This window comes from Mixophyes fleayi, chromosome 4, assembly GCF_038048845.1.
Source record: "Mixophyes fleayi isolate aMixFle1 chromosome 4, aMixFle1.hap1, whole genome shotgun sequence".
Taxonomy (NCBI): Eukaryota; Metazoa; Chordata; class Amphibia; order Anura; family Limnodynastidae; genus Mixophyes; species Mixophyes fleayi.
This window is the reverse complement of record NC_134405.1, coordinates 243,548,884-243,561,497: the sequence shown is the minus strand read 5'-3', so window position 1 is coordinate 243,561,497 and position 12,614 is coordinate 243,548,884. Positions and strand designations below refer to the sequence as shown.

Here is a 12,614-nt window from a genome sequence, read left to right as displayed (position 1 = left end):
GAAAAATACTTGTCTGTGTGAGAAAGACGTCACCAAGTGTTGCCTGTATCTCTGGATCAGCTGGCTGGCTGCCCGGACACAGCACAGCCTTTTACTACAAGTAACAACTCATCCTCCTCCAAACAAGGGAGATATTCCGTAGGAGTCAGAGCAGCCAATCGCAAGTCTCTAGTGCGGTCATTGCTCCTCCCTCACTAGAAGGCGGCGGTGAGCTGCTCTTACAGATCTGTCTATATGTCCTGCCATCCGCGTTCTCGCGAGAGTATGCAGATGAGCGTCGCGGGCGCGCGTTGTCTGTGCGCAGCCGGTCGGGGCCTGCGGACGTCTGTGTGTCAGTGAGAAAGTAGCTGGGTGTGGGCCCCGGAGTCTGACGAAACAGAAGAGCTGCGGCACGGAGCGGCCTCGGAGTCCTCCCGAACGGCCACTCGCATAGGAGGAGGGAGAGCAGCGGGCAGGGAGGGAAGGACCCGGGGCTGGGAGGGGGGAGGGAATGAAGATGGCGGACGCCAAACAGAAGCGGAACGAGCAGCTCAAGCGCTGGATCGGCTCGGAGACGGACTTGGAGCCGCACATTATCAAGCGCAAGAAGACCAAGGTGAAGTTTACCGATGGAGCCGTGTTCTTGGCAGCCTGCTCCAGCGGAGACAGCGAGGAGGTGCTCAAGCTGCTGGACCGGGGGGCTGACATCAACTACGCTAATGTGGACGGACTCACCGCTCTGCACCAGGTACCCGTCACTGTCTTCTTACTACACCGTCAGCGCCGTCCAGTGACCCCTCCTGGAGCCGCTGCACTCTGCTGCCATGGCCGGGCGGTCCAGTGACTTCCAGCCCTGTGTTACTGCGGGCACCTTTGGCTATGAAGTGGGGAATGTAGCAGACACCTGGCCTGTGGGTAGGCCCCATGCTGAGCCTGCTGTGCTGTGTAGTTATGTCTGTGATTAGTAGCCATGGGGAGGTTGCTGAATACTTCCAAGCTAATGTGTCATTCTCCAATGGTCCATAACGCTGTGGTATTGCCACATTTCCTACTACTTGGTTTTGTCATTCATATACACTAAACCCACCTTGTACATGTCATCATAGAGGCGCGGTGTGTTTACAAATAGGTACTCCCTGAGAACAATTATGCATGTTTGAGTTAGTTAGGGGGCACTTATACTCTTGCCCCACCCCAAAGGTTCTAGTACTCTGTTTGCTGTTCTCTAAGTGTAAGAATATATAGTTTTGTCGTCGGAAACTGACTTCACGATTCTGTTGCAACGTAAAGTTGTGCAAACAGTTTATGAAACCCTAAAAATAAATGGTATGAATAAGGTAGCTGCTGTGAGAGGGTGGTGTATGTTTGTGTATTTACACTATGGTGTGTCATATTCTTATTACGATTTGCAATGACTACTGAATGCTGCAGATGATCAGTAGGGAGGTTATCTGCCTGTCTTGTGTGTGTTGTTGTTGTTTTTTTTTTAAATCCTTATTAAAATTATAGCAATGTCTTGTGCCAGCATCTTGGTTCCTGCACTGTTAAGGAGTGGTTTCTTGTTTGCATTTTTTTTTCAATTTTAGTTCTAATTTAGTTACTTTCATGTCTAATTGTTATTGAGAGTTATGTTTTTTGCTTTTGTTTAATGACGAAGGAGGCTACTTGGATTTAGTGTAAAAAGTCTTCAATGTATGCTGAAATTAGATTTGACAGCTTAAATATGGACAAAAACATTGTGTGTTAATGTATCTTCGGGCATGCAAAGGGCAGCGTCTATTATACCGTATTATTCATTAAGACCAAGATTAAAATTATTATAAGGGAAATTATTTGCAAGTTTTTATTTATTTATTTTTCTTCCAACTATTAAGTCTCTGCATGAATGGTGGAAAGGAGTGTGAATTATTGGCCTTCTAGTCACCTAAGTACAGAGTAAGAGAGTAAAGAAATGTTGGCAGTCGAGTTGCCTCATAATGAATGCCTTGTGTATGTTTGTAGCTGTCTGATTGGAATCCTGTATTGGCCAAATAAGGGCAGGTTAGCAATGGGAGATAATGCATGAGGTGGCCAGCACTGGCTTATGTTGCGTTACAGATCTTTTTGTATAACAATTTGCCGAGATCTAATGGTGCACAAATATGTAGTCAATAAAAAATGTTTTAAAATGTCAGCCTTTTTTTTTTTTGTTTTTGTGTTGCATCTTATTTAACTAAATATAGATTGCTTTAACAGCATAATCTTTTCAGTCCTACAGTTATACCTGTATACACACTTTAATAATACACAACAAAGTAAATGTAATAGATTCTGTAAATGCTTAGAATTGCATCTGATCACTTTTTTCATTGTTGTACTATTTGCAACAGAGCGTAAAACTGACAGAATATTTGAAAATCTGTTTGCTAGAAAAAAAAAAATTTTTTTGTCTTATTTTTAATTGCACAAGCTTTCAGTATTACGGTGTACTTTTTGGCCTTGGAATAATTCGTTTTCCATACTTTCTCTGGATCCATTTTATTGTACATTGATACAGACAAAAACATTCTACGTGTTTAAATAAACAAGAGTGTTCATATATTACTATATGATGTTTGATTGGCTGAAATAGTGATTTGTTGTCAATAGGTCGTTGCATTGCTTGGTATTTGGTTCCATATTAAATATAAATTAGAGGCCTTGTGTCCTAGTTGCTTAGAACAAGATATTTTCCTAAATTACAGGTCATGCGGCTATTGATATCTTGTCAAAACAAACTTTTATTTTGACATCAAATTTATTTAATTTTTTTAAACATGAAGTTAATTGTGTACTTTGTATTTGCAGCATAATATGATTTAAGCAACAGTAGTATCTTATTTTTTATTTAGATACCATGGTAAGAGTTGAGCAAAGTGTTTGTTCATTGACCAGGAATATAAAGGTATTTAGGACTTCATTAAATAAAAAATTGCTTTAAAAGAATTCTGGCCACAGAGCGATACGGAATAACACAAGGCTCTACAAAATTCTCCCAAGAGTTGAGAACCTGCAATTTCTAAGATTTATTTTTTTCCTCCAGAGAAAAGTTATCCACCTTTACTGGTTGTAAAGTATCTCCCAAGGCACCAGTGCACTATCAATGAGGACCGTCTTCAATCAGACAAGCTCGCTCTAACCTTGTCTGGTCTAAGCTAAGACTCGCGAGATGCAATTTTTTTTGTTTCTCTATTGTAAGATTAAGAGCTTTGCAACACAGTATGCGAGTGACCATTTGGCAGCAAATCGTATAGCTGATTGATTCTGATTCACCACCAGAATGTGTTTCACCAGTGCCTCTACCCCTGCATTGATGCGACTTGGCCCTGACATGCAATGCCTTCAGACAACAGAACAGATGCAGGGGATCCTGGCACGGTTAGGCGCTTCCTGTAGATCGGTCGCTAGGATGTATTTTCTAGTCACCATGACGACCAGATTTTGAGTAACCTTTGTATTACATGTTTCTTCCCCATCTAGCAGAATGGTTGGCAGTCATATTTTTGATATAACAGGTCTGTCACAATTGCTCAATAACAGATTTAAAAGTTTGGACTTATTTTTTTAAAATCTGACAAGTTGACAGCTACCTGTGTTAAAGAAGCGTTTAATTGCACATAAAAATATGGTACTTTACCCCTTTTTGGCATTCCAAGGTCCAGATCCCGGCTGTTATGTTAGGTGCTGGGGGGGTGTGAAACATCATACTATGAGTGGCTCATGGTTTACTTTAACAAAGAAACCGGACAACCATACACATTTTCAATTATGATGCTTCTAAATCTATATTAAATGTGTATATATATCTTCCATCAATATGTGTGTGTGTGTGTATATAATATAAACACACACACTTTTTCTTTGTAACACCAATAGGCAGTATCGCATGATCAGTAATTTAGCTAGTTTGTACTGTGCAGTACAGTGGGGTGAAGTACATGCCTGCGTGATGCTAATAAACAAATTAAGCTGGGACTCCTATATTAACTCAAAGCGAGTAGTAAGTGCTAGCTCACTTAAGTTGTGTTCCTTTAAGGGGCATTGCAGCCACCAGTGTCCTTGTCAATGACGTGGCTCCTAGTTACAAACATTCAATGGGCTTTTTTTTTCTTTGCCCGGTCAGGCCCATATACACTGCATGTTACTAAACTGATGGATTGCAAGTCCTCATAGATACATGTATATGCGTTTAATGTGCTCTTTGGCCAGGGCTATATTTAAAAATATTAATTTGTAAACTTGCCTGATGAAGGGGCCTCTATGCTCTGAAAGCTAGCAAATATAAAAATTTATTTTGGTTAGCCAATAAAGGTATCGCTCCTATAATAATTTTGTCTTTTTTGACATGAAAGTATTCAGTATCGCACATATTCTAGGAGAAATAGGCAAAAAGAAATAAAATAAGTTTGTTCTGCCCCCCAGGTCAGTGCTGCCCTAAGCATGTGCTTATATTGTCTATATAGTTAAAACAGCAGAATACTCCCAAGTAGCACAATTCTTATAATTTTCACAATGTACTTGTATGAATGATGATACACACCATATAACTCCATTTGATATATGGGTCAGCAGTATTAGTAGATGCAACCTGTGGCTTGTCAGCCCCAGCATGGTCTTATAGCCTCTATCTGGTAGGACGTACTTCAGACTTTTAGTCCCATACCTTTCCATTTGCTATAGGTTCCCGTCGTAGGGTCTATATGCAGTTTGTGACTCCTTTCTTATTGACTATTCTGATAACATTGCACACGAGCACTGGGCTAATATGAGTTATTCATATCATCATGCTCCTATTTTATCTTATTGCTACTTTCAGTTCATTTTGCAAGACCCTAAACATCGTGCAGAACAGCAGCACCCCCCCCCCCCCCCTATATCCTTCCATTCACTGCATATCTGTATACATAACATTGTAATATGTAGTTTGTATAACCTTAGTCAGTGCATCCTGAGACACAGGACAGAGCAGGCTGAGAATAGTATTTTGCTCTTGAAGGAGATCTTTCAGGCTACAGGGTAGTTCTAATCACATTATTCCTACTGTGTACCAAGATGGTTTATAGGCCTGACAGTATGCTCACAGATTCTTAATAATAAATCCAGTATACGGTTAAATGTTAAAATGTAGTGACTGATATTTCCTGTAGAGTGAAAGCTGGTATGATATAGTCCTTTTCCACTACAATTTTTTTTGGTAAGGGCTTCTGTAACTTATTTAAGGAAGTCTGGGGAGATGGCATCCTGTTGTGGGCAGAAACAAGTGCTTGTTGGAAAGCCATAGGGCACTTTCTGTGCCATTTGCGCAGTCTCATGTATATGCACGAGACTGGTTCTGAGGTATGCCAGTGTTTAGCAAGGCTTAAGGGACGACTATGTGTGCGTTAACGTGATTTCTGATGGTGCGTGTGCGTATATAATTTTCTTAAGGATCACAAATATAGCCTAGAAAAGCATAGTGTGTGTGTGTGTGTATGTATGTATGTGTGTGTGTATATATATATATATATATATATATATATATATATATATATATATATATATATATATATATATATATATATATATATATATATATACTTTTATTTATTTTGTGTTTTTTTTTTTTTGAAAGAGCAGGGTTAGACTAAAAATTTGCTGGACTTGCTACAAGGGAAAGAGCAATTATGGAGAGGTCATTATGACCTATATCAGTGTTGGCTAACCTGTGACACTTCAGGTGCTGTGAAACTACAAGTCCCAACATACCCTTCCAGCAATAAGCTGCTATATATTGGCAAAGCATGCTGGGACTTGTAGTTTCACAACACCTGGAGTGTCACAGGTTAGCCAACACTGGCCTAGATGGTATAAAATGAGTCATATTGACTTGTGTTTACAGTCCAGCATTAGGAATAGTGTCCTAAGAAAGAGTCACTGCATGCTCTTTACGGAAGAGGCTATAGTGATATTAAACAAAGAAAACTATTTTGATATCTTACGGATTGCACATAATGCTTAAATAAGTCTTGTCTTTCCTTATATGTATGCATGAGTTTACATAGGAAATTATTCATAAGTTGTTCATAGATTATTGTCGTATTCCTGTGATAGTATGTTCCACACCGTTAGTCACTAACTTGGCTTAATGAAATGTTCAGTTAGCAACCATGTATGCTATAACAGACTAATTTCTTTATTTACATATTTCCCAAAACAAACAGAATATTAGAGAAAAGCATTTCATTTGCAATTCTTCTTATTCTTTTATACAGCACCATACCCAGTTTAAAATATGGCAACCTTCAGTCAGTAAAAGCTTAAATTATATCCTTCATACGCTAGCAGATGCTTGTTAAGCTGGGTACACATCTATGCAATGTCTTTAACGATTTCACCAACGATTGAAAGTCTCGTTAAGAATGCCGATTTATGCGTACATACACAATTTACCTTCAGATCTGTGATCTTTATCTCTTATAACCAGAAAAAAAAGTGCAGGCAACAAAGTCTGTCAGCTGACTCTGTTCATGCAATATGTTGGTTCATCATCATTTATTTATATAGTGCCACTAATTCCGCAGCGCTGTATAAAGAACTCACTCACATCAGTCCCTGCCCAATTGGGGCTTACAGTCTAAATTCCTTAGCGCGCACACTCACACACACGGGTCAATTTCTTAGCAGCCAATTAACCTACCGGTATGTTTTTGGAGTGTGGGAGAAAACCGGAGCACCCAGAGGAAACCCACGCAAACACGGGGAGAACATACAAACTCATCACAGATAAGGCCATGGTCGGGAATTGAACTCATGACCCCAATGCTGTGAGGCAGTAGTGCTAAGCACTAAACCACCGTGCTGCCCAAAATACAATTTTATTTGTTTCAAATATACTGTTTCCCTAACACCTATCTAATAGTAACACTAATAATCAGAATAAAATATACATTGTCGCAGCAGAAGCATAAGGGTTAGAACCAAACCACATGATCTGGTATATAAAGATTGCTAGCTACAGACAAGTATAGTCATTTTGCTGACACTGTGGTTGGCAATCAATTTTGACCGGTTTGCAATAAGACTATTTATATAACAGAAGACCATCACACAGTAACAAAAATGTAGAACAATCCACATGATTTCACATTATCTTCAGCAGAAACTCTATCTTGAAGCCTTTGTTTTTCAGGAGCTTCAATTAGTGTTCTGGTAAATTTAAGTTGTAGGATATTTGTTGAGATGACACCATAAAAATGAGGCTATGCTAGGACAGCTGCTTTTACCCTTTGAATTCTAAATATGTGAAGAATTTTGGCTACTTGCCCATAATGCCCTGTATGATGATTGACCTATTTCAGGGCAATAGCCGCAGATGATAATTTATTTACATAAGAGGTAACAAAGTTGATTTGTAGAAATGTAAGTTTTCAGTTGTTCAGAAGATAATATGCAAGCTAACTTTTATGCCTTTACCTGTAACAGTGAAATGACATTTGGAACTACCAAGCAGTGTTTCAGACTGTGCATACAGAATCCATGCACTTTGCCTTGTCTTTGAGAAGCTTGCAGCACATATTAAGTTCATCTCACCTAGCACCAGCCACTTCTGTGCATGACTACATGCACTTATTTCTTTGTTTAAAAATTGTGCTGTGGTCATGAAAATTAGTGCTTAATCCTGCTTTCTGTTCTTTTCTAACATTATTCATTGCAAGGAAACTTGAATGTACAGCATGCCAACAAATCACATTTTCACCAGTGATCAGTATTACACCCACAAGTACATTATACATTTTGTGCTTTACGTACTTGTTAACCACTCTTAACATGATAGAATTACTATTTGCATCTAGTGCATAGAATGAAATTTACCTTTAAAATAAAAAATGACAACAATATTTTGGAATTGAGTACCTTGCCTAAGGCTAGGTACACACTGAAAAAATCTCCGACCGACGTGTTATCTAAAATGATTATACCTACAACTAAAAGTCTGATCAGTCTGAAGATTCATGCCTACACACTGGCATGATTTACCTTCAGATCTGTGCTCTTCATCTTACGATGATGTTACATTGCAAGGGGTGCAAGTGAGTTTTCTGTTTTGCACATAAGTTAAATACTACCTGTTTTTTCATGTAGCACACACATATCAACTTTAAATTTCAGTGTACAAATAAGCTATCAAGCATTTGTGTGGTACATGAAAATATTTAACTTATGTACAGAACACTCATTTGCACCCCTTGCAATGTAACGTGGTTTTGTCCAGGAGACTGAAATAAGAATCCTCTTCATTTAAGATCCTTAATGAATCAGGCCCCCTGGTCCTCAAGTCTTCAGAGAATGACAGCACAAAATTCATTCATTTTTTCATTATTGCCACATTGTCACACTGATTAAAACCGCCTTGTTACAGCTATCCGCATGTCCTAACAAATTTCGTTAGCTTCTGTGACTCTGAAACTAAATGTTCTGTTTCAGAATGAACAAATTTAATTCCTTCTACAGCACTCTACATTTATTCACCGAGACATTCATTGCTAGCATCTGTTGAAAAGAGCCAGAATCTGTCAACTCTGTGGAGATCGTGAGCATGAGTGCATACACACTACATATTTGGTTGGAACGACCAACCAAATGAGCCGACAATTGACACTTTGAAACGACTTTCAACCATCGTGTTACACACTAACCCGACTTCCGACCCAATGATCGTATGTCGGCTGATTTGCCCGATTATTGGGCGAAAATGCTCCAGTGTGTACCTAGCCTAACTCCGTTTTGAGTAGAATTCGCTAAGTTAAACATAGTTGTAAAATTACTCCTTACCCTTGTTATGGCATCTTATCAGGTTGCCTTGGCAGTAGTGATATGAGCATCCCTGGAACATGGTAGTCCTAGCAAAGCTCTCCTTACTCCTACCAGATGTTAAGGGACTCACTGGATCAAATACAATACTACAACATAGAGAAGTAATTTCTATTTGTTTAAAATAGAACTACACCCATAACTAGATTTTTGTTTTCTGACATGTTATTCTTTTAAAAGTTTGGCATTCTACAAATAAGTTTACCTCGTAGTGCTCTCATCTGTACATACAGCAACCCCTGGCCTAAGTTTCAGGTGGCTAGAACAGGTCAATCTTTTATGTTAATACCTGATAGTTGCGATTACAATCACATGCGTTTTTTCATAGAACTTATTTGCAGTTAATTTTCCTCTTCCAAGGTAACAGATACCAAGTCTTCCTTTCCCCTTTAGTTAGGACAAGAAAAAAATTCCTTCAAATGGTATGAGACCATTCCCATTTCTTCAAAATATCATCTTTTCTTGTCTTTTCCAGAGTCCGGTACACATGGCACTTTTTTTTTTGTTTAAAGGCGCTTACATGCGGTTATGGGATCCACTTTTCAGGAGAAGTTAAGGTTCTTATGTGAAGCCCCAATAGGAACATTCAAACCAAAAGTTCAAGCGCTAAATCTAAAATATTAAATGGAAAATCTCCAAGAACTTTAGTAAATGATAAGCTGCTAGTTCAAGTAAGGGAAATCACCATTCCCTTAAAAACATATACTGAAAAAAAAACAACTCAGGGATAGTGTTATATTCAGTCAGAGGAGATCTGCAGATTATTTATCATTTTTCAGTATGATAGAATAATAACAAAAGGATTGACTTCAAACTGTTTTTTATTGTATTTAAATAAAAAAACTATATAGATTTTTTTGAACTATTAAACAAATAAAAACCCCACAGCATATATCACATTTCATATTCGTGCGCAAAAAACCCCCCAAACGGCTTGTGGCATCTAACGGAGGACAATAAATACTAGCCATCTCATAGAGGGCTCAGGTATATAAAATACTGTGTATATAAAATATCAGTGTCCTAGAGTCTGGAACCAATTAGGAATCTCTGTCTCACATAGCATGTTTTCTTCTAGCTCATATATGTAATGTGTAAATGAAGTAACCCATCCACTTCTTGCACATGTTGGAGAGAAATGGCTTAGCAAGGTGATTACTTTTCCATTACGATACCTGACAGTGCATTCACTTGCAAGTGTGCAGGAGTATTCCAGTGTCAATAAAAAGGTAACGGCTACTATGAGCCTGACATTGTACAGCTGTTATAGAAAGGGTGCAGTTGGTGGAAAAGGAGGACAGGATTGCTTGTATTCAAATCGGGGCAGATCAAAATTGTCATCCATATTCCTACAGGTTGCTTCATATGATGGACATGTGTGAACAAGCCCTTGCATTCCCTGCCATAGACTCAAGGCAGTGATCTATAGCCGTTAGATCATCACCATTTATTTATATAGTGCCACTGATTCTGCAGCGCTGTACAGAGAACTCATTCACATCAGTCACTGCTCCATTGGAGTTTACAGTCTAAATTACCTAACAGAGAGAGATAGACTAGGGTCAATTTTGATAGCAGCCAATGTGTGGGAGAAAACCGGAGCACCCGGAGGAAACCCACGCAAACACGGGGAGAATATACAAACTTCGCACAGATAAGGAGGCCATGGTTGGGAATTGAACTCATGACTCCAGTGCTGTAAGGCAGACGTGCTAACCACTTAGCCACCTTGCTGCCCCTGGCAAATGCATGTTGGGATTAATACATTTTTAAACAGTGCCAGTAAAGAGGAGGGTTTCAATTTAATTGTTTTGCTCATTAATACTATGCTATTATATGGTAAGTGACAATTTCTAGTCTGGAATTAATAGTTAGATGTGTATATCTGTATGGATAAGTAGACTGTTGTCTAAAGACTTTTTATTTTAAAACCACCTGCTTTATGTTAAGCTTTCCTATTGACATTTTTGTGGGACATCCTCTCTTTCTCTTTTTATGACCATAAAAGGAAAATCCTAAATAGATAACAGGCTGCAGTGTTCTTAGCCTTGATCCTATCTGATGGGTGGTGACATACCAAACTTTCATGAGTTGCTGCATACATTCTTTTCATGAGTCAATGGAAACAATTGTTTAGGATGGGAGGCATTCCTCAGCTGTCACCTTTCTGGTACTTTTGCAGAAATGGGGAAATGTGCCATGTTCTTGTTTTTTGCACTATAATTCAATTTATAGTATCACCCATACACTGACTTGCAGTACATCTAAATCCAAGATGTCTATTTTTCACATATGTTGGATGAAAGTAAAACATGTCTTTTCCAACAAAAATAAATAAATCCACAATTCATCTCATTGGCTAAGGGCTCCTTTATAAATATGCTTTTGGTATGCTAATTGTATGAAGTGTATACAAGTGTATGAACGTACAATAAAAAAGGCTAATATTGGTTACAGTTGCACCTTTGTGTTGACACAAGTGACCCTTTCTGTCATGTTTGACATGTTGTTAAAGTGAGCTGTGCTGGGGGAGGGGAGTGGAGGCTGGGATCAAAGAACAACAATGACCCCACCCACATACAATTAAATGGAGAATGTAGAGACACTGATCTCGTCAAAAATAAAGATTTCATTTGTTTCATAGAAGTAAAGTTTTTGGGGGTGTAAAGTGTTAGAATGGTAATTGTATAAAAATAGTGTCTAAATGGGTTCAGATATAGGGAAACAGTTTAAATGAAGAATGGCATGTTATTACTAGCTGTTAGCATTATTCAGGATGGTATCTTTTTATCTGGGAAATATTTATCCAAACCATTCCAGAGAGAAATGTCAGTCAATGGTGCTCATCGGTGATGTCAATCACATAGGCTATGATGGAGGTAATTTTTGAAATGTAATTTAGTATAGTTTTGGCTTTGTGCTTCAAATTTAGAGACTTGTATGTATAAACACCTAGTTTAATGCATATGCTAGTGCAACACTTAATCAGCTGCTATACCATTTGATTTCTGGTTTAAAGGTGCTCATCTTTGGTTATTCAATATAGTGAAAGCTTAATGTACCCACCCATACACACTACTACTCTTCTGGCAACTTAGATAATTTTTGTTTCAATGTGTTTTACTATTTTCTATTTAATAAGTGTGAAATCAAGTTTTGACAAATTAAACTGCTAAAAGCACATAAAACAATGTTACTGAAAAAATTGCAGCTAACTCTTATGAATTGCACTCTTTTGCTGGATTTACCTTTGTAAAATTTGCATGTTTGTTTTCCCGTTGGTAAATTCACACTCCTCCCCTCCCCCTGTGAAATGTTGCTATTGGACAATGACTTATTGATTCATCATATTGGTGGTGAAGAAAACTTCTGATGTAACTATTCTGTGCAAAAATAGTTGCACAAGTGAACAATTTGCAGTGCATTTAAAGGGTAACCAACATAATGTATATTAAAGTGTGGGCTAAAGGGAGATTATAATGCAGGAGCATGCATGGCAGCCCAACAAAGTCTGCTGGCTGGAGTATGGAATGTCTTGCTATCTGCACAAGGACCTTTCTGCATCCTGTCCTTTATTACACATGGTCTGAAGGCATCACAGGAGAGAACCCTAAAATGTCCTTATGCAGGGAACTGAGGCATTCTCAAACTTGACCTGGTGCCTGGTTGCAATGCATACTACTGCATGGCATCCCACTGGTGCCTGGACCCCAGGGCCGAATGAGCAGCTGAAAAGCTACTGAAATGGACCACTGCGGGAAGTGAAA

At 38.6% G+C, this 12,614-nt stretch overlaps 1 protein-coding gene across 2 annotated transcripts in view; it reads left to right on the top strand.

Moving 5' to 3' along the window:
- Positions 1-257: 257 nt before the first annotated feature.
- The window catches only part of PPP1R12A (protein phosphatase 1 regulatory subunit 12A), a 98,715-nt gene continuing 86,358 nt past the window's right edge, over positions 258-12,614 (top strand). For both annotated transcript variants that reach the window (XM_075209592.1, XM_075209591.1), the window contains exon 1: positions 258-727. In XM_075209592.1, coding sequence (XP_075065693.1) covers positions 491-727 — 237 coding nt within the window. In that variant the 5' untranslated portion in view covers positions 258-490. The remainder of the gene's footprint in view (positions 728-12,614) is intronic.